Source organism: Equus przewalskii, chromosome 7 (assembly GCF_037783145.1).
Source record: "Equus przewalskii isolate Varuska chromosome 7, EquPr2, whole genome shotgun sequence".
Lineage (NCBI taxonomy): Eukaryota > Metazoa > Chordata > Mammalia > Perissodactyla > Equidae > Equus > Equus przewalskii.
In genome coordinates, this window is record NC_091837.1 from 9,695,008 (window position 1) to 9,715,185 (window position 20,178).

At 48.5% G+C, this 20,178-nt stretch overlaps 1 protein-coding gene and 1 long non-coding RNA gene across 5 annotated transcripts in view; one reads left to right on the forward strand and one right to left on the reverse strand.

Annotated features, from left to right (window-relative positions):
• Positions 1-12,495, forward strand: part of TTC28 (tetratricopeptide repeat domain 28) — a 597,272-nt gene extending 584,777 nt beyond the window's left edge. For 2 of the 4 annotated variants that reach the window (XM_070628671.1, XM_070628673.1), the window contains 5 exons: positions 144-220; positions 1,789-1,812; positions 2,631-2,760; positions 5,872-5,979; positions 7,297-12,495. In XM_070628671.1, coding sequence (XP_070484772.1) covers positions 144-220; positions 1,789-1,812; positions 2,631-2,760; positions 5,872-5,979; positions 7,297-8,927 — 1,970 coding nt within the window. In that variant the 3' untranslated portion in view covers positions 8,928-12,495. The remainder of the gene's footprint in view (positions 1-143; positions 221-1,788; positions 1,813-2,630; positions 2,761-5,871; positions 5,980-7,296) is intronic. The other 2 variants (XM_070628672.1, XM_070628674.1) reach the window with 1 other exon arrangement.
• LOC139084713 (uncharacterized) overlaps positions 12,482-20,178 on the reverse strand; it is a 56,251-nt gene continuing 48,554 nt past the window's right edge. Inside the window, exon 3 of the long non-coding RNA XR_011542359.1 lies at positions 12,482-12,753. This is a non-coding gene — a long non-coding RNA (uncharacterized lncRNA). The remainder of the gene's footprint in view (positions 12,754-20,178) is intronic.

The following is a 20,178-nucleotide window of genomic DNA, read 5'->3' on the forward strand; positions in this document are numbered from 1 at the left end:
GATATGGATGCACATGTCTGGCTGTTCTGAGCTTTTGAAAATGCCACCAATGCTGAGTGTTTCAGGCTCTTCCCCTGGGAAGGCAGCAGGACTGTGGGTGCAGAGCCCCTCTGGGTAACACCTGCCCCCACTTCTTGGTTTAGGTCTGCCCAACCCTGCCCTCCAAGCCCTCTGCAAGCTCATCACTGCTTCCGAGACGGGCGAGCAGCTCATCAGCCGGGTGAGTTGAGTGGGGTGGGCTGAGCCCAGGCCTAAGGGCTGTGCCAAAGACAGAGGGGGTTGGGCCCTTAATCGGAACCTGCAAGTAACGCGGTCTCATTGCTCTTTTCAGCCTTTGTGATTAGAAGGGAAAGGCGAGGGTTGGGAGTAAGAGAACAGCCTTCCCCAGCACGTGCAGGACACGAAGGGGCAAGTTCTTGCAGCGTCCTCTCTGGGCGCTGAGTCCCAAGAGCGTTAGGGCCTTCAGATTAAGGGGCCCTGTCACCTGTGGTCTCAGGGCATTTCCTGAATTCTTCATTCAGTGGCCTCCTGCACCTTGTCATCCACACCTGCCAACTTTTTCAGCTGACTGACTAGCGTCACAGCCACCTTCCCTAGGCCAGCCCACCAGCGCAGCTCCAGGTGTCCCAGGACTTATTCTCACCCAGAGTATGAACTCCACCTGAAACAGAGCAGCCACTGAACCACAGTGGTGCACAGCACGTCAACTCTGATGCCAGATGCCTGCCGCCTGGCAGCTTTTAACAGTGTGCTTCCTTTTAGGAGAATGTAGACCTAATTCAGGAATTTGGAGGGTCTTAGCATCACGTAGGTCCTCCCTAACTTGGCTGCAGACTTCTGATCTTCCTGCTGTCCAGCGAGGGTCTGGACAAGCCCCAGGGTGACAGCAGTGTGGGGGGCTTCTGGAGGGCGGAGCAACCCCTGAAAAGCACAGAGCAGTTTTCTCTGGTCATCTTGGAGTATAATAATTTTAAAAAATGAGATATATTGTTACTAGATGTTTATCAGTAGGTTTCATTTTAAGCAGAACTATTTCCATGTGAAAATAAAGCTGCTCTATCTAGGATTAGCCTCTGAAAATCTGAGTGGTGTCTGGAGCCTCCCGCTGGCTGGGGTTGTTTCCACCCCAGATTTGGAACGTAGCTTGTGATCTGGCCCCTTTGTGGAGTGCCTGCTCATTTTGTAATAAGTGTTAATCTGTTGAACAGGGTCAGGAAGACACTTCCAGAATGCTGCATATTAAAACACCCTGAACCCAGGAGGGCTAGAAGCCTGTGCTCTACAAAAAGGAAGAAGTACATTTGCAGGGCAAGGCCGAGAGGCCAAAAAGCCAGTTGCTTAATTTCTTGCTTTTGGTGGCAGCACACAGACTTTCCACCTGATATTCTGCCCGGCCTCAGGGAGGTGTCCCGGGCTGCGCCCAGCAGCTGGTGGATGGTGGCCATTTCCTGAGTCACTAGAACCAGAGACTTTGGTTTAAAGAGTGGCCTATCCGTGCCCGCTGTGCCCCTTCCCCACTCGAGTCTGGCCTGGCCTGCTCCTCTCCTTGCAAGGAAGGGCAGGGCCTGGCTGACCTGACCCCGAGCGCATCTGGCCTGGGTGTGGCTGTTTGTTTTCCTGTGTGTCCCTGCTGACTCTTGCTCCTCTCCCCTCCCGGTCAGAGCTGCAGGCCTGGTGTGGCGCTTCCTAAAGTGATCAGCTCGTGTTGCATAACAACCTGTGCTTGAGTCTAAACTCTCTTCTTTCTCTCTCTTTTTCTTTCTTTTTCTTATATTCTGCTGGCCGAAGGCTGTTAAAAATATGGTTGGAATGGTGAGTACTACTTTAAGTAGCAACTGTCGTCAGGTGAGCCCCTCGACCCACCTACCCCCGAGACCCCTGGCACGCTCTGAGCTCGGTGCGCACGTGCTGTCTCTCGGAGCTGCATGCACGTGCCAACCTGCGCTCCGGGCTGGGGCGACCAGTGCCGCTGGCTCAGGCCGTCTGCCCCTTCCTCTGCTCTGGCTCCCCCTTTCCTGCTCCACCCTTCTTGTGTTCTTGGTTTGACCTTTCAAGTTCCATTGGAACAGCAGGGACAGAAGCAACTTTAAGTGAGTGACACTCTGAACCCACGCAAGGCCCCTGAGGAGAGTTCAGAGACTCAGGAAATCTGAAACCCCACGGGCGCTGGCACAGGTTGTGTGGGTTCTTCTCGAGTGCTGAGGCTCTAGAATGTAATGTATTCCTCTTCACCATTTCCCTAAGATCCTAAGGATGACTTAAGTAGAGAGAGAGCTGGCCAGTCCTGTAACCCACCCATCTGCTAGTCCCTGAGCCCCTCTCCTCTGCTCAGTAGCCCCACGTACGGCAAGTGGGGACAAGGGAGGACATGAGGCTGGAAGCAGAAACCCTGCTGTGGGCCGGCCCACAGCCTCTAACAGCTGCTGCCCCTGGAGCTTCCCACAGAGAGGGCAGCAGGTCAACAGGCAGGGGGGGCTGTCAAAAGAATTTCAAATGCTACGTACATGTAAGGGCATTAGCAGTGACACCAACAGGTGACACAAGAATAACTTGGGGACCAATCCGAGGCGGGCCAGAGGGGAAGCAGACACTGGGAAGGAGCGAGAGCTCATGCTGTTCTCCTCACTCAGCTCCACCAGGTGCTGGTTCAGCTGCAGGCCGGCGAGAAGGAGCAGGACTTCGCGTCGGCTCCCATTCAGGTCTCCATCAGCGTCCAGCTGTGGCGGCTCCCGGGATGTCACGAATTCCTGGCGGCCCTAGGTAGGACATGTCCTTGATTAATTGTTTCTTTAGTTCCATTTTTTAAAAATCGGTTTTTCTCCAGGTTTCTGTTGGGTAAAGTTGGTAGACTCTTAGGGATCTTACTGTTTTTTTTAGATATGTCATTACTTAAAAATAATTACCTCAAAGATTCTAGTGCTTTAGCACAATTCCCAAATGGCCCTCCAGCTTTGTCCCATTTCCCCTATGTTATGATTTCATCTCTCTCACTTGTAGTCACCAACTTACTAGGAATCTGCCAGATCCAGTATTGTTGGGAGTCAAGCCATGATTAAAAGCTAAAGAAAATAAAGTCATAAAATAATGGTTTCAGTGTTGGTCTCTATCACTGGCTACTGGCAGAAAAAGGAAATACTCTTGAAACCACCCTTGATTTGACCCTGGGGATCTAGAACTGCACATAACACCAGGATCCTCGTTCAACCCAGGACACTCTTCCTTTGTCGACCCTGGAACGCAGCTGAGGCAGCTCCTGACATCATTCTGCTCACTTCCCGCACGTGCGCGTGTTGGTAAAACTCCACACGAGGCCGTGAGCCCCCTCCTGCCCCGATAAGTACCTGTGTGGCTGGCTTCAGAGCCATTCACTCCACAAGCTATTTTTTGATCACTGTTCTGTGCCACGTGCTGCTCTGGGCACCAGGGATGCAGCAGTGAGCCCAGCACAGAAAGCCCTGCCTCTCAGACTCTTCATTCTAGTGGGCAAGAGGAACAGAGGCAGTAAAGGCCTAACCGAAGGGGAGCACGTGACAGACAAAAGCATCAGGGTCACGGTGCTTGGCTGGAGGGTGGGGGCAGGCCCAGGGAGCCTGTGCTTGTTTTCAGGATGAAGGATCCAAGCAGAAGGAAGTGCCATCGGCAGCCTGAGCATGAGGCCCACGCAGGGGTGCAGAGGACGCGGGGGCAGATGAGGCAGGGGTGGGCAAGCCATGGGCCGCAAGGCCGGGGAAGGCCTTTGGTCTCTAACCCGAGGGAGTGGAGAGTCTCTGGGGGAAGACATGGCCTGAAGTCACTGTTACAGGGACCAGCCATCAGACATGGCAGGGCAGCAAGTCCTTACAAGGAACCCTGCTTGGGGAGCCTGGGTATTCAGTACCGGGCCATCTTTCCTAATGAGCTTTAGATGGTCCTCTCTCCCCACCTCAACTTAGGGCTGGCTCCCTCTGTACCTGAAAGTAAAGAGGGGAACCCAACACCCTGCAGGGGCTCCAGATCCCCAAGTGTAGACGCTCTGGTGTCCTTTACAATTTGTACTATGTGCTTGTTTTCTGGACTTAAAGCTTGGTCTTCCTGGTATAAACATGTAGAAGTAAATTTATCTTAAATAAAGGTAGTGAGTAGCAAACAGAGCGAGTAAGAAGGGCAAGTGCACACCCAGGATGAGTCTCCCACTTGGGCGACAGGCTGTAGCGTCGGCCTGGGGCAGGGACAGGACACAGGAGAGCCAGGAGGGTGAAGCCTTAACAGAGGAAGAGCAAGGCTCTCCTCGTCGTGCAGGGCCGAGGCCTCCCGGGGTGTGGGTGACACAGCCGCTCCTCGCCTGAGAAGCGGATGTTTTCTCTGCCCCTTTGCCAGGCGGATCCCTGGCCCGCTCTGGTGTCGGGATTGGGGGTGATTCTCACGGATGTTCCTCTGCTCCTCTGTACTTTCCACGTCCCGTTGATACTCAAGGTGCGAGTCGGTTTGCACAGAGAATCTGTCCGTCCCTTGGACTGACAGTGGGGAGAAGAGTCGCTGCAGGCCGGGCAGCTGGAGAAGCGCTCCTCACTCCTCACTCCCAGAAACCCCTGGTGTCCAGCCTCAACATGAAGCACTGTCACAACCTGTCACAGCGCTGTCGCTTATCAAGAGGACTCAATTCTTTGGAAGCAACCAATTCAAACCATTTTGATAAAAGTAGAGGTTTCTAACTAAAACATTACATTTATATTCTTAGTTATTTGTTCTTAAATGCTAAGTTCTCTGAGACCTTCCTGCTGCTTTCAGGGACTGTATTTTCAAGCTCAGAGAGGAAAATATCCCAGAGCAACCAGAGTGCCTAATGGCTTCTGGAGTGACGCGGATTCACAGAGGAACGGTAGTGCCCGAAGAGCATCGAAGTCCTTGCATAGGATAGACAGACAGACAGGCCCTCTCTCCTTGGTGAATACTCTCCGTCGTGAACTGCACGGCCTGCTGACCGTGGCAGCACCGCGTCACAGATGCCTGTCCCTGGGATGTTGTGCAGTCGGCGGGGGAAAGGGCCTGCCCCCCGGGCCTGCAGCACCAGGCACGTGCCCTGTTTCAGGAGCTCAGGGATCCGCCGAGGGGCGGCGTGAAGACCTGCCGTGTGGAAGGCTCTTCAGGGCTCTGAATTCTTGCTCAGTGGTACCTGTCTATGGACGCAGCCCTTGGCCACGGTGTCTGTGTCTGGCTTCTTCCTCCTGCGCCCTGGGGAGATGTGTGCTGGGTGCCTCTGTAATGTCTCTTAGTAATCTAGGTGCTGTGGCATCAGCTCGTTAGCCAGCCTCTTGCTCGGGAGGCCCAGGCCTGCTCCAAGTCTCATGAGAACCGTTGGCCTCAGGGAGCAGCCCCCTCCCCTGGGCTCTGGAGGAGCATAGTGGAGGCCTGCAGGGTGGGTCAGCCAAGACAGCCTTCTCCATCGAGAGCGCTCATTTCAAAGCCCTTGCTGGCAGACACTGACCAGGTATGAAGACATTGTCCTTGACCTTGAGAAGCCTCTGCCTTCCCGCACCAGCTTTAAACACTGGAGCCACTGCCCAAGGGAGTGGCCCGTCTCTGTCCTGGCCAGTCTTCTTTAAGTGGATTGTTCCGCAAAAGAATGGAGAAAACAACGAATGTTGATGAGCCTTTTTAATTCCAAGCCTCAGCTCTCAAGAAGGTGGTTGAGGGCAGGAAAGCAGCCTGTGCTCTCTGCCCGGACAGGGATTGTCCCTTCACACGCACAGGGGGCAGCCCCAGGCAGGGCGCTTGCCGAGGGGTGTGCAGGGGTTCCCAGGAGCCTGTAGGAGCAGCCCTGCAGCTCTCATCCTTTTCAGGAGACGGGGTCTTCCCTGAGGAAGCAGATGTTTATGTTCTTTGTTCCTCTAGGTTTTGATCTCTGCGAGGTTGGTCAGGAGGAAGTAATCCTGAAAACCGGGAAACAAGCCAATCGCCGAACCATGCACTTCGCGCTCCAGGCCCTGCTCGCGCTCTTCGGTAAGAGCTCCGGCCCGGCTCCGCGTGCGCCCCCTGGGGGCAGATGCCGGCACAAGCCTGGCGACGCTGGGGAAGGGAAAGTGAATACACTTGCGTGTGTCTGTTAGGGACTGCTCAAGCGCAGCAGACAAAACTCCCCGCTCTCCTGGTCCTTGCAGTTAAGCCCATGCAGTGCACTAGACGGGGTGCCGCCGAGCGCTCTAAAGGAAACAGGCAGAGCAGGGGCCTAGCAACGGAGAGCGGCCGCAGAGCAGACGGGAGCAGGAGGAGTGGCGCCCGGGGCCCTGGCCTGGGGGGCAGTTTTCAGGACCCCAGGGGCACACCTGCCTGCCTGACGCCCTCAAAGGGCCACCTGGCTGCATCTGAAGACTAAATGCTGGCTTGGATGGTGGCCCTGATTTGAAGGTAGAACCAACAGGATCTGCTGAAGACTATGTCAGAAAGAAGATCAAAGGTCATACCCTGTTATTTGGGACAACTGCCAGAATGGGACTGCCTTTTGCTGAGACCTTGAAAGTGGCAGGAGGAGTGGGTGGGGGCTCCATCTTGGACACGTTCAGGTTTGAAATAGCCATCAGACATCTCCACAGGCGCCCATTGTACGGGTTTGGAGTTCAGGGAGAGGCCAGCGTGGAGATCTCAGTGTGCATACAGCTGCGAGGGGAAGAGGACTGTGTCCTGTGGGCACTCTTGGGTTCAAAGGTCACAAAGATGAGGGGGGGCCTGGGAAGGAGCAGTCAGTGAGGGCTGGGTGGGATCGACTGTGCAGAACTGAGCAGTGAACGCTGGATGTGGCAGCATGGGTCTCGTCAGTGACCTTTACAAGACTGGGGAGGACAGAAGCCTGAGTGGAGTGGGTTCAGAGAGGTGGAGGAGAGGCAGTGTGGAGAGAGAGCGTAACCGACTCCCAGAGAGTTGTTAGAAAGTGGAGCGATGGGGCCGGAGGTGGTAGGCATGGTGGGTGTGGGTTCAGGACAGGACACATCCCAGACTGCCTGCAGGCCCCAGCCCCAGTCAGAGCAGGAGGCAGACGTCCCGAGCAAGGGAGCAGAGTAGGGACCGGCGTGGTGGTGGTGGTGGGGTCTGCAGCGTGTGGGCTGTGAGCTTGCCTAGGGTGTTTCTGTCCCTATATAAGATTTACTTTTTCCAACAGGACCATGTTTTTCAGGATTATAAGATGAATTCAAGTTGTATATAAGTAGCACTTGTTAATTCTTTGCCAGCTTCTGTGCATATAAGGATGCTTGTGATTTTGGAAGAAAAATCAAAACCATATAGATTTCTAATTGCCCTCTGGGCACGTATGTTTTGTCTTAGATTCTACCGAGCTGCCCAAGCGCCTCAGCCTTGACAGCTCTTCCTCCCTGGAGTCTCTGGCCTCGGCCCAGTCTGTCTCCAACGCCCTGCCCTTGGGCTACCAGCACCCTCCCTTCTCGCCCACCGGCGCAGACAGCATCGCCTCGGATGCCATCTCTGTGTACAGTCTGAGCTCCATCGCCTCCTCAATGAGCTTCGTCTCCAAGCCCGAGGGTGGGTCAGAAGGTGGGGGCCCCCGAGGACGGCAGGACTATGACCGGGCCAAGAATGCTTACCCACAGCGAGCCACCCTGCCTCGAAGCCCGCTGTCCCCACAGACCCGCCCTGCAGGCAGCAAAGACGAAGAAGAATATGAAGGGTTTTCCATCATCAGCACTGAGCCTTTGGCGGCCTACCAAGAAAACAGAAAGACACGCTTCTCCCCAGATCACAAACAGTCCCGAGTTGGCACAGCTGGAGGTGTGAAAGTTTCAGTCAGCTCCAAGGGGAGCATAAGCACTCCAAATTCTCCAGTTAAAATGACTCTCATCCCCAGCCCAAACTCACCCTTCCAAAAGGTTGGAAAACTAGCAAGTTCAGATACAGGAGAATCAGACCAGTCTAGCACAGAAACAGATAGTACCGTGAAATCCCAAGAAGAAAGCAACCCAAAGCTTGATCCACAAGAGTTGGCCCAGAAAATTCTAGAGGAGACACAAAGTCATCTCATCGCAGTGGAGCGTCTTCAGAGGGGTGGCAGTCAGACCAGCAAGAGTAGTAATCCGGAAGATGGCATTTCCATGCCAAATAGTGCCGCTGTCTTCAGAGCGTCAGAAACAAGTGCGTTCAGCAGGCCTGCCCTCTCCCATCAGAAGAGTCAGCCGTCGCCTGTTACTGTTAAACCAAAGCCCCCAGCCAGGAGCTCGTCCCTGCCCAAGGTGAGTTCCGGGTACAGCAGCCCCACCACCTCGGAGGCGTCCATCAAGGACAGCCCAAGCCAGCACAGCGGCCGGCCGTCGCCCGGCTCCGACTCCCAGACTTCTCTGACCGAGCAGCCGCTCTTCAAACTGAAGTATCCCAGCTCTCCTTACAGTGCGCACATTTCCAAGTCACCGAGGAACATGTCCCCAAGCTCAGGCCATCAGTCTCCTGCCGGTAGTGCCCCCTCCCCGGCTCTCTCCTATTCCTCAGCTGGCTCTGCTCGCTCGAGTCCAGCTGATGCTTCCGACATAGACAAACTGAAAATGGCAGCCATTGATGAAAAGGTGCAGGCTGTCCATAACCTGAAGATGTTTTGGCAGAGCACACCCCAGCATTCCACAGGACCGATGAAAATATTCCGAGGGACCCCTGGAACGATGACTTCCAAAAGGGATGTCCTTAGTCTACTAAATTTGTCACCTCGGCACAACAAGAAGGAGGAAGGAGTAGACAAGCTTGAACTGAAGGAGCTGTCTTTGCAGCAACATGGAGAAACACCACACAAAGCCCCTCCCAACGGCCACTGGCGCACGGAGACCACCACGCTGAGCACGCTGCCACTGCCCGCAGGCCCTCCTGCCGCGGCTCCCACGCGCCCTTTGAGACTTCCTTCTGGAAACGGCTACAAGTTTCTGTCCCCAGGAAGATTTTTTCCTTCCTCCAAATGCTAAAGCATCTGAAGACCCACTGACTCAGAGCGCAGCAGCCGCAGAGAGGGGCCCGGCACTCACGTGGCCGGCTCCGTCCGAGTGCGGTCACCCCACACAGCCACCAGCCCCCGGGGCGCTCTCCGGGCACGGGGCACCACCATGCCCAGGCGCCACCACACACACGGCTGGTGGCTCCTCTGGGACTCGGGGCCAGATTCACCAAAAGCCAGGACTTCTGTGGGGTTGGTACAGGAGGCTCATAGAATTTTCTACACACTTCACCAAATGTTTACCTTTGAACTCCCTGCTTCTCATCTTCAATGCGATTCTTCGACAGGATTTTTGTACAAACGTGGTCATGGTTTGAGGGCGGGGAGAGCAAAGGGAGCACATATTTTGCTAAGAGGTATATATGCAGTACCTTTTATACACAAATACAAATAGAGCTTTTTTAAGGCTTTCAGGTGCTGGTTGGGGTGGGATATAGAAAATCTAAGTTGAATTCTACATGAAAGTGTTATATTAGCCAAAAACAGAATAATGGTTTTAAAAATGCCAATGATTTGTAATTGTAGCGATTTTGGTCTCGTGATATTGTAAGGTCACACTAACAATGCAATAATTCCCGTCTGAACAGCGCTTCCATCCTGAACTCTGCTCGGCTCCATCGAGCGGCACAAATGTCCCTGGGGCCCCGCTGTCAACCAAACTTGAATTTTCTTAAAAAGTTTATGTAGCTTTTATCCAGGCATTTTAGAACTATGCAATTGTGATTTAAAATGCAACTTTGTGCTTTTAAAACATTATCGACCTTTTTTGTACGTGGATAAACAACTTGGTTTTATTATCAATAGTACTTTGCATTTATAGCTATTATTTTTAAAAGCTCAAAAAGTTTTTTAAAATGTCAAATTTTGAATAATCATCAATAAGTATCAAGTTTGGGGGGAAGGTTGAAATTATTCAGTTTCCTTATAAGCAAAAAAAAAAAAAACCCCATGCTAACTTAGATTTAACGAGAATCTAGCCTTCCAGCTCCTCTTCGCTTTATCAGCTGCTTAATTTTATTCTCTTTTCCCAACTCCAGGCCTCTGAAACCTCTTCTGTCTAGTCTAAATCTGTTGCCAGGTTCCCACAATCCCCCCTCCCCGTGTCTGAGCGGCATATGGACCCTCGTCTTCCCTGTGCCCAGCGCTCCTTGCTCCTGTGGTCTGGAGGACCACCCCCCACCCCCCACCCCACAGACCAGCGTCCACAGCCTGAGAAGCAGGGCGCTTTTACTGGGCTTTACATCCAAATTATTGCTGAACAGGGAAATAGAGCTCCCTGAGAGTGTTGTCATCGGAAACAAAGGGGGGCTTCTTCTATAGCTATGACGGTGCACTGAAATTCTAGCCAGCTGAGATGAGACAGAAGAATAGTCTGGGTAGCGGATAGGGGTAACCATTCACTTATTTCGGTAAAGAATGAAGTGCTGAAAATCCTATTAGTACTAAGTTTAGTTGGAGAACTTAAATCAGCCTCTTTTTGATAATTCTAAAATTAAAATCCTACTGTCCTCACTCACGAAAGCAAACAATAAGGATGTCCATTCTAACCCTGATCCCAGCACTGGAAGAGAAATACTTTATAAAGAAGCAAGCAATTATGAGGTTGTCTTTATGTCAGTAGGGAAAAAATAAATGGTAATAAAAGTACCAGTGTAGCAAAGGAAAGCCGTTTATAGCACTGTGCGTTTAAGTAGCAAAATCAGGTCCTCAGCAACGAGAACCCAGCCTCAGTCAGTTTCTGGATCCATGTGCCGACAGCCAGGCTGCTCCTTCCTCAGCACATCGCAGCCTCTTTCCTAAGTGCCAGGGAGGCCTGGAGGGAGGGCTGGGGGCCGGGCTCCCTCTGCGGGGGTGACGCTGTGTCCCGTCTGCCTAGCTCCAGTGCACACCCGCTGCCACCCGCTCTGCTTCCCGTGGTTGCCGAGCCAGCCAGCAGGACTCCCCTCACCCGGGTTTAGTCCCAAGTACATTGTTCTTTTAGGTTTCATGTTGAAAAGCCAAGTGGTCTAAGTGATTTTTTCTGTCCTAGACACAAGCTTCAATAAAGGAAAGCAAAGATGATGAAACAGCAGGACCAGTCTAAAAATCACTGTAGAGTTGCTGCTTTATGTTTACTGTCAGTCTGGTGTTAAGTGAATCTTTCAGGCTACACTGAAAAAAGTATGCACTTAAAACTTAGGTGAGATTGTATAATTCACAGATTTCTTTGTACAGGTCAGGGGTTGGCAAACTACAATCCCTACAGGCTGAACCTGGTCAGAGGCCTGGTGCTTCACAGCCAAGAGCTAGGAATGGGTTCCACATTTTTAAATAGTTACATAAATACCTACATAATATTCTTGATTTTGCTCTTGGCCTACCAAGCCTAAAATATCTAATGCCTAGCCCTTTAAGAAACAGTTTGCTGACTCCTGGTATAGGTGCCAGAAAACAATTAGAATATGTTTTTTTCTACAGTCTAGGGAAAGGGAGTGTCGGGCTGTGGATGAATTGATGGGCGTGCGTGGGAACCCTGAGCCACGTGGATGGAAGCGAATGACTCCTGCCTGATCCCGCGGCTCTTTGCCCCATTTGGAAGGAATCAAAGGATGTGGGTAAAATTTGCAAAGAGATTTTTCCCTGGTCATAGGCAGACAGCGTTGGCTATGTTTTTCAGCTCAGGAAACTGGAATGTCCTGCCCCTCCTCCGCTCCATCAGACGCACGTACACTGAACACAGCAATAAGATCTCCCCATCCTAGAAACCTGGGTCTGACCACAAAGCAAGGCAGCAGACTCGCTCTTGATTCTCACCAGTGGACCACTCAGCTCCTTTGCTGACTTTAACTAAGTCAAAATAGCAAGACAGAATTAGCTGCTAAAACTGTTCTGCTCTACATTAGCGTGTAGGAAAATGAAAAAGCTCTCACCTTCTTCCCCTTCGAAAAACTTCATGGTCCACACTGATCCTTGCTGGGCCTGAGTAGGAGACGCGTGCCGCCCACACTCCTTGTCCTGCTCGCGTCTGTCCCGGCGACCCTCCGCAGGGGAGCCTTGTAGCAAGTCCCCACTATGGTGCCTGTCCCACCGCTTCCCGCCACAAGGAGAACTGTCACTTTGCTAGTTTCAGTTCAGGTTGGAAAAAATACCACACGAGAATCTGGTTTGCTTTTAGTAAGTAGGCAGAAAGTGAAAATTGTATAATTTTCATCACGTTTTATTGTTTTATCTAAAATGATTGTACATGTGGTTTGTGAACTGGGCCCTTATTTGTGCCAGATCCTTCAACGACGTTCCATGTAAGGACACACGCGGTCACTTCTCCCGTCCTCAGACGCCGTCCCACTTGGCACTCACGCCCCTTGTATGCAGTGTTAGCCATCTTTGGCCTATGTGGACTTTTTTTTGTAAATTACACAGTTTCCAGATGGCATTAAACTTTTTATATTACGAAATTTACCATGTAAAAAGAACTTCATATTTTTATTGAGACTGCTAAGGCACTTGGCCTTCCTTTGTGATTTCAGTGTCTATTAAAGCATGAGCTCCCTCGGTTTTAAGAGCTGTATCTGACTCACTTTCTATGCACATCCCACACTTTTTCTGGGTTTCTTTGCGGTACACAGTGTGGTCGTGTGTCGTTAATCCATGTGTCTCCATCTGGAGTTTCTCTTCTAGATGCACTGTAGCCCCACGTTAGCCATGAGAGCCTGAGAAAGTGCGTGGCTGTCCCGAGGCTCCGGTACCTGTGGGTGGTGGTGACTGAGACGTTGAATGCTTCTGATCTTGTGTGATCATAGCTGGAGGGCCAGAGAACCCTACGGTTGTAGAGACAAATAAAAACAATTCATTACCACCAGACCCCTGTATCTAAAGAAACTTTCCGAGAAATATTTGAGAAAGAAGGAAAACAGTCCTAAAGGGAAAAGTCTGAGAAGCCTGAAGGCTAGTGAACAAAGAACTAGGTAAATGGGAATAAATCGCAACAAATATTGATTGATTGCATAAAGAGCAATGTCTCATTTGGATAGCAATAGAAACATTAAAATACTAGACAATAATATATGAAATAAGTTAAAGTGTTATAGGTTGGGAAGAGAAGAAAGAGTAGATTATTATTATTTTTGCTGAGGAAGACTGGCCCTGAGCTCACATCTGTGCCAATCTTCCTCTATTTTGTATGTGGGATGCTGCCACAGCATGGCCACTGACAAGTGTGGGTTCATGCCCAGGGTTCTGAACCTAGGCCACTGAAGCAGACCACGCCAAACCACTACACCACGGGGCCTGCCCCAAGAGTAGATTATTTTTAGAGTAACTTAAATATGCATAATCACATGCACAAAAAATAGAAATAGAGGGTTATACTTCCAAACTAGTTAGTGGAGGAGAAATAAGTGAATTTTTAAAAACCTGGTTGATCTAAAGGAATAGAAAAAGGACGGAACAACAACAAAAACCATTTTAAAAGCAGGACAAATAGAAAACAAGGTTAAAGAAAGAAAGAAAAGTGGGACTGGCCCTGTGGTCGAGTGGTTAAAGTTCTGTATGCTCTGCTTTGGTGGCCTGCATTCACCAGTTCAGATCCCGGGCACAGACCTGTACCACTTGCTGGCCATGCCTTGGAGGCATCCCACATATAGAGTAGAGGAAGATGGGCACGGATGTTAGCTCAGGGCCAGTCTTCCTCAGCAAAATAAATAAATAACCAGTAATCATTATAGATGTCAGTGAACTAAACAATTAAAAAGACTGACAGATAATGGCAATGTATAATATGCTCTTTAAAGAACTATATGCTGTTTGAAATTTTTAAAAAACTACCAAAGGGCCACAAATGGTTGACAGTAAAAGGATCAGCAAAGTAGTTATTAAAAAGGCACTAATAAAAACAAAGATCTATTTTCTAATGTTTAAAAAACTTAGCAGAAAGGTAAAATTCTAAATTTGTATGCAGCTAACTATGCAGCTTCAAAATTCATAAAGTAAAAATTGGCAGAACTCCGTGTGGAAAGTACACTATCATAGTGGGAGATGCTCCCTCCTACTCTCACTAACTCCCGGATCAGCGTACAAACTTAGAAAGCACGCTGTAGGGTTAGACGATGGAGCAAACAGGCTTAGAAGGGGAGGGGAGAGAAGCTGGTCTCCGACAGCGGCCCTGCATGCTTCACGAGCACGCACGGAGCACTGCATGAAAACACCGTGCACGGGGTGTGTGGCAAGTCCCAGCAAATACTGAGGAGTCAGTGTCACGGCCACCATCTCTGCTTACACGCTACCTTCAGGAAATACATAAATTATATAATAGCTTAAAGATAAATTTTAAATTCCATAAAAATTAGTGGGATGCAGTTAAAGTGGCACTTAAAAGACAAATTTATAGCCATAAATGTTATATTCAAGGGTAACCTTCAAAATACATAACTGCATGAGCTCCAGCCAACAAGGAGGGCTGCCCGTGCCACGATCCCAGTGAGAGCTGGCACACGCTGGGACAGCAGGCTCACCACTGAGCCGGCGGCCAAGCCCTAAGCAGTTAGCAGAACAACAAACCCAGCAGGAAAAGAAGGGAGGGGGTAAGGACAGCCAGAAATTAACACAGACGACAATATAGAAGATCCAGACGGGCCAAGTTCGCCAAAAAGACAAAAATACACTAACTTCTCAAAAGGTTGATTGTGTGCACGTGTGTGTGTGAGAGACAGATTGACAGAGAAGAGGAAAGGGAAGAAAAAGTGGGTATAGCTAAAGATGCAGCACAGATTAAAAAATAAAACACTATAAACAATTTTATGCCAACATAGTGCAAATGCAGAATGGCGGCTCACGGGGTTCAGGCACACACGCGGTTGGGGGTGCAGAAGGGGCAGGAGAGCGGCGCCCCGCTGGGGAGGGAGGCGCTGGGGAGTGGGTGTCGGTGACTCCAACTGCACAGCACGGTATGTAACACACACCTCCACGTGGTCCCAGACAGGAACTGTTTCATCATGAATTTACGAATGAGCGAAAAGCATTATTAGCAACTACATAACAATAAATTTCATTATACTAACTTAAAAAAAAGTGTTAGTTCTGGTGCAAGAAGGACAAAAAACCTGACTAAGGTCCATAAAACTAAAATAGTAATCACAACTCCTTTGCCTTTATGCAACTCTCCAAAAAATGCAGGCTCAGATGCTTTTACGTGTTTTTACCACACTTTCAGGGCCAGTTAATTTCTATCTTTTCAAATAGTTTAAGAAAATATAAAAACAAGATATGCAAATTACTTCATGATGCTCTTCTTAATTCTAAGGTCAACAGATAGAATAAGAAAACAATAGGCCCATTTCACTTATAAACCTGGACATAACAATCCTAAATAAAATATTGGCCATTAAATCCTTGTATTTTTAAAACTAGGAAAACACAGGTTGAAAGTGCATCTGCGTGTTAGTCTTTGCTGATGACCACACACGTGTCCCTCCGGGGCCAGAGCTCTGGCCCTCAGGGACATCTGTAGACACCACACAGGGAAAAACAAGAAGCATTAAACCGCGGAGAATGTTACTATCTTGAGAACTACGAAGTCAATGGTTTACATGGTAATTAGGCAGGAGGCCCATCTATCACACTCCTGTTACAAGAACAGTGAAATATAGATGTCAATGTAAAGGAAATGCCAAGCAGTCCTACCATTTCTTAAGGAACGATGTAAGAACCGGCTATTACTGCTGCGCTGGAAACTGAATTTAACACCATAATGTGTTGAGGAAACCTAAGGACCAAAGGTTAACGCAGCACCGCACAAGGATTTGTGAGCACCATGCGTGGTCCCTATCACCTTAGGAAATACGATTGATGCTCTCCGTTACTGCCGAAGAATTTGCACAGCCACTGGTGCAACACACGTCTTGTTGATGCTTCCCTGGAAGGAGAGTGTGGCCTTGATGACCATTTGCTTAGGCGCTGAGGACCTCAATCGAGAGCTGACACACAAGACAGGGCTGAGCAGGTCTGCTCTGAGCTCCCGCAGCTGCGCTTGAATATTCCTATTCTAATGCTTTCTTTATAGTCGCTTTGTTTTGTTGTTTCAAACCTCAGAATTTCTGGACAGGGACCGCAGCTTGGTACCTTTCTCAATTTAAAAGCTCCTTCAACTTTCCCAATGAGTGTGCCTGCTCGCAGCCTCTAATAATACTAAATAATGGCAAACAGCAGGGAGCTGACAGGCTAATGCTGCATCCACTCCAGCAAATGAGGCCGAAACATCTGGATCCAAAGACATTAAAGGGACGTGTCGGCATTAAGGAAACATTTTGCCTCTCAAATGAATTTACATCCAATCTCAAGATTTTTATTAAATTTGTAGCAACTGTGCATTTGGGCTTCAGGGAACAATAATATTCTTAAAGATATAAATATTCTCAATATGTTTCTATTAAATAGAAAGTTCTAAAATTCTAAAATAACTTTACATCGCAGAAGCAGAACTCAAAGCCTGCCCTTTTAGTTAACTGGGACAGGTACATGAATCGGAATTCTGATCTGCCTGGCAGCATTTTGCCAAAAGTCTGATTTTTTTTTTTCATACACAGAGCTTTCTGAAATATAGTCATTTTCTTTTTGAGCCCAAAATGCGAGAGTAAAATAAAAGTGATAGGTAATTAAGAAAAAAAAAGAGGCAGTTCTTATCTGTCATTTCAAAAGTCACTCATTCCACAAATATTTGCTGAGGGTTGTTGTGATAAATAGAACGTAGCCAATAAAAAATAAACAAGCAGAAAGTTAAAATTGGTATTAAAAAGTCCATAAAATAAAGCCTGTGTACTTCACTTAATTAGATGCCATCCTCGCCAGTATTACACACAATTCCAACAGCTGCGCGAATCAAAATGCCAATCACTGTGCCCCCCACCCACGGCCCAGCCTGAGGGACGAGACAGCGTGTTCCCCGTGGAAGGACCCACGGCCCCGGCTGCAGCTGACTAGGCCAACCCCGTGCGAGGTCAGAACCTTCGGAAAAGTCCCGGCATCAGCTGCCTTTTCTCATGAACTCAACGCAGGAAATGCTGACTAGATGCCGCTGAAGAGAAAACCTAAAGGTAATGAGGGAAACTGAGGCCAGCGGAGCCGGCACAGCCATGTGCAGGCCAGGGGTGCAAAACCGATGAGCGAGCCGAGGAAGCCAGCAGTGGAGAGAGGACCTGGAGAGAGACAGACAGCTTCGGGCCACGCTGCGGGGCCACGTTCCGTTCCTTTCCACTTGGGGTAACTTAAATGGGACTTTTTTCCTTTCGATTTAGTGGCCTTCATTGTGACTCTTTGAACCCACGGCACAACAGGAGCCAGAAGAGGAGCAGGACGGAGGGCTGCGGAGTCAGGCAGGTGGGAAACCAGACAGAAATGACAGGAAGGAATTGAGTTACACATGTATGGCTTCGGACGCCTGGATGGAGACAAACAAGACAATCGATCAGAAGAGAAGTCCCACGGCCATTCCTACGACTCACGCTCTGCCTGCCTCCTGTTACACTGCGGGTGGAGCTGTCGGGTCCCTCTCCGCGGCCACCACCCCCACCTGCCAGACCCACCGTCACTGCCCACTACAGGTCGGCGCGTCAGTAATTCCTTCCTCTCCGGGCCGTCGCGCTCCTCCTCTCAGAGGAACCCTTCCTCTCAGCACAGACACGTGCGGTCGTCGCTCCACTTCAGCCCCTCATCCCCATCCAGCCAGCAGCCCACTTCTCTGCTCTCCTTCCAGAACAAAGCTTCCGACGGGTCTATACGCAGTGTCACCAATCCCACTCTTCCTCTTCTCTCTTGAACCCCCTCAAATCAAGTTTTTGCCTCAAGACAAGATCAACTGCTACATCCACGTTGCAAAACCTGGTGGTCAATCCACAGTTCTCTGCACCGCAGCACAAAGGACACAGCGTCGCGTAAGAGGCAGGCTTCACAACCTAAGTGCCCAGCAACAGACGAATGGATAAAGAAGATGTGGTACATATATACAATGGAATACTACTCAGCTGCAAAACAGAACAAAATCATTCCATTTGCAATAACATGGATGGACCTTGAGGGAATTACGTTAAGTGAAATAAGCCAGCTAGAGAAGGATAATCTGTGTATGACTCCACTCATATGAGGAATTTAAAATTATGGACTAAGAACAGTTTAGTGGATACCAGGGGAAAGGTGGGGTGGGGGGTGGGCACAAAGGGTGAAGGGGTGCACTGACAACACGAATGACAAACATTAATGTACAACTGAAATTTCACAAGATTGTAACCTATCATTAACTCAATAAAAAAAAAGAAAACAAAGAAACATGACATTTCTCACACATTCAAGTTTGTGGAGTAAGATTCATACCTACAACAGGGAAGGGTTTTGTCCAAAATTATATTAATACAAGACTAGAATTTGGTTCTCTTAAAATGACAAATTGTCTTGAGTACTGGGTTTGCTTTACCTATAATCTGCCCAGACAGCAGAGATTCTGTACCATAAACTGACTTTGGCATGCCCTTAATTATATTTTTCAAAAGTCTTAAAGAGCCACATTTCCTTATAATTATATTATCTTATTCTTTGTTTAAAATATTGTACGGTCACTTTGATTACTGCTTTGACTATCTCTCTGACTATACTGGAACGTCCCTGAGATGAAAAAAAAAAAAAAAGAGGCAGGCTTCAAAGAACAGCTTAATCTGCATTTAATTAAACTTTTAAATTTCTGTAAAGTTACAGACACATATATAACTTTTAATTTACTGTAGATTATTACAGAACAGAGATTATTAGAATGAGTTACGCAACATCGGGAGAAAACAATGAGGCGGATCCGGAAGATGGGCCCCCACCACGCCACACAGCGCTTTCCAATGCAGCTTTCTGCAGCGAGGAAAACCTGTGCCGTCCAACCCCCGGGGCCACCAGGCGCTGTGGCTACCGAACGACAGAAATACGGTTAGTGTGACCAGGGGTCTGAGTTTTTATTCTAATATAATTTAATTTATTCATATGTATAGTGGACTGGTCTGGTCTCTTAAGCCAATATTATGAGGCAAAAACAGACACTGGGTACTCTTCAAGAATCAAAGAATTTGAAGCAAAAGACATCACAACCAAATGTGAACACAACTGTGTTTCCACATGCTAGCAACAAACACTGGAAAACAAAATTAAAACCAATGCTGTTTACCATTATGCCAATAAACATAACATAATTGATTAAAATACACTGAACTATATAGTAAAAATGGGTGCAGTTCATAATATGTAGATTATACCTTAATAAAGTTGATGAAAAAATACTCAGAATAAATTTGGGGCTGGCCCCGTGGCTGAGTGGTTAAGTTCACGCGCTCCGCTGCAGGCGTCCCAGTGTTTTGTTGGTTCGAATCCTGGGCGTGGACATGGCACTGCTCATCAGACCACGCTGAGGCAGCGTCCCACATGCCACAACTAGAAGAACCCACAACGAGAAATATACAACTATGTACTGGGGGGCTTTGGGGAGAAAAAGGAAAAAATAAAATCTTAAAAAAAAAAATACTCAGAATAAATTTAACAAAAGATAAGACTCCTACATTGAAAACTACAAAACTGCTGAGAAAAATTAAATAAGACATAAATGGAGAGAGACCCTGTGTTCACAGGCGGAATACTCAATATTGTTAAGACGTTAATTCTCCCCAAATTTATCTATAGAGTCAACACAATTGCAACTAACATATTGGCAGGAAAAAAGTCTTAGCAGACTTTTTATCAGAAACTGACAAGTTAAATCTAAAATTTATTTGGAAATGCAAAGAATCTAGAAAAGTCAAAACAGACTTGAAAAAGAAAAGTTGACCTGATGATGACTAAAGCTACAGTGAGTAAGACCATGTGGTCTGGCATACAGACAAGCAGCTCGCGGACAGAGTCCAGGAATATACAGCCAGAACAGAGCGCAGACACAGACGGCTAACTGATTTTCAACTGGGGTGCCCAGGTAATTCAACAGAGGAAAGTACGGTATTTTCCACATGCGGTACCAAAGCAACGACATCTCATTTAGGGGAAAAACCTCAACAATTACTTCGAGGCACACGCAAAAACTAATTCAAGATGGATCATAAACCCAGACTAAAAAGCTGAAATTATAAAGCTTCCTACATATGAGAACATCACTTTGACCTTGAGTCAGGCAAAGATTTCTTAAGGCACAAAAAGCACTAACCACAAAAGAAAAAGTAAATAAGTTGGAA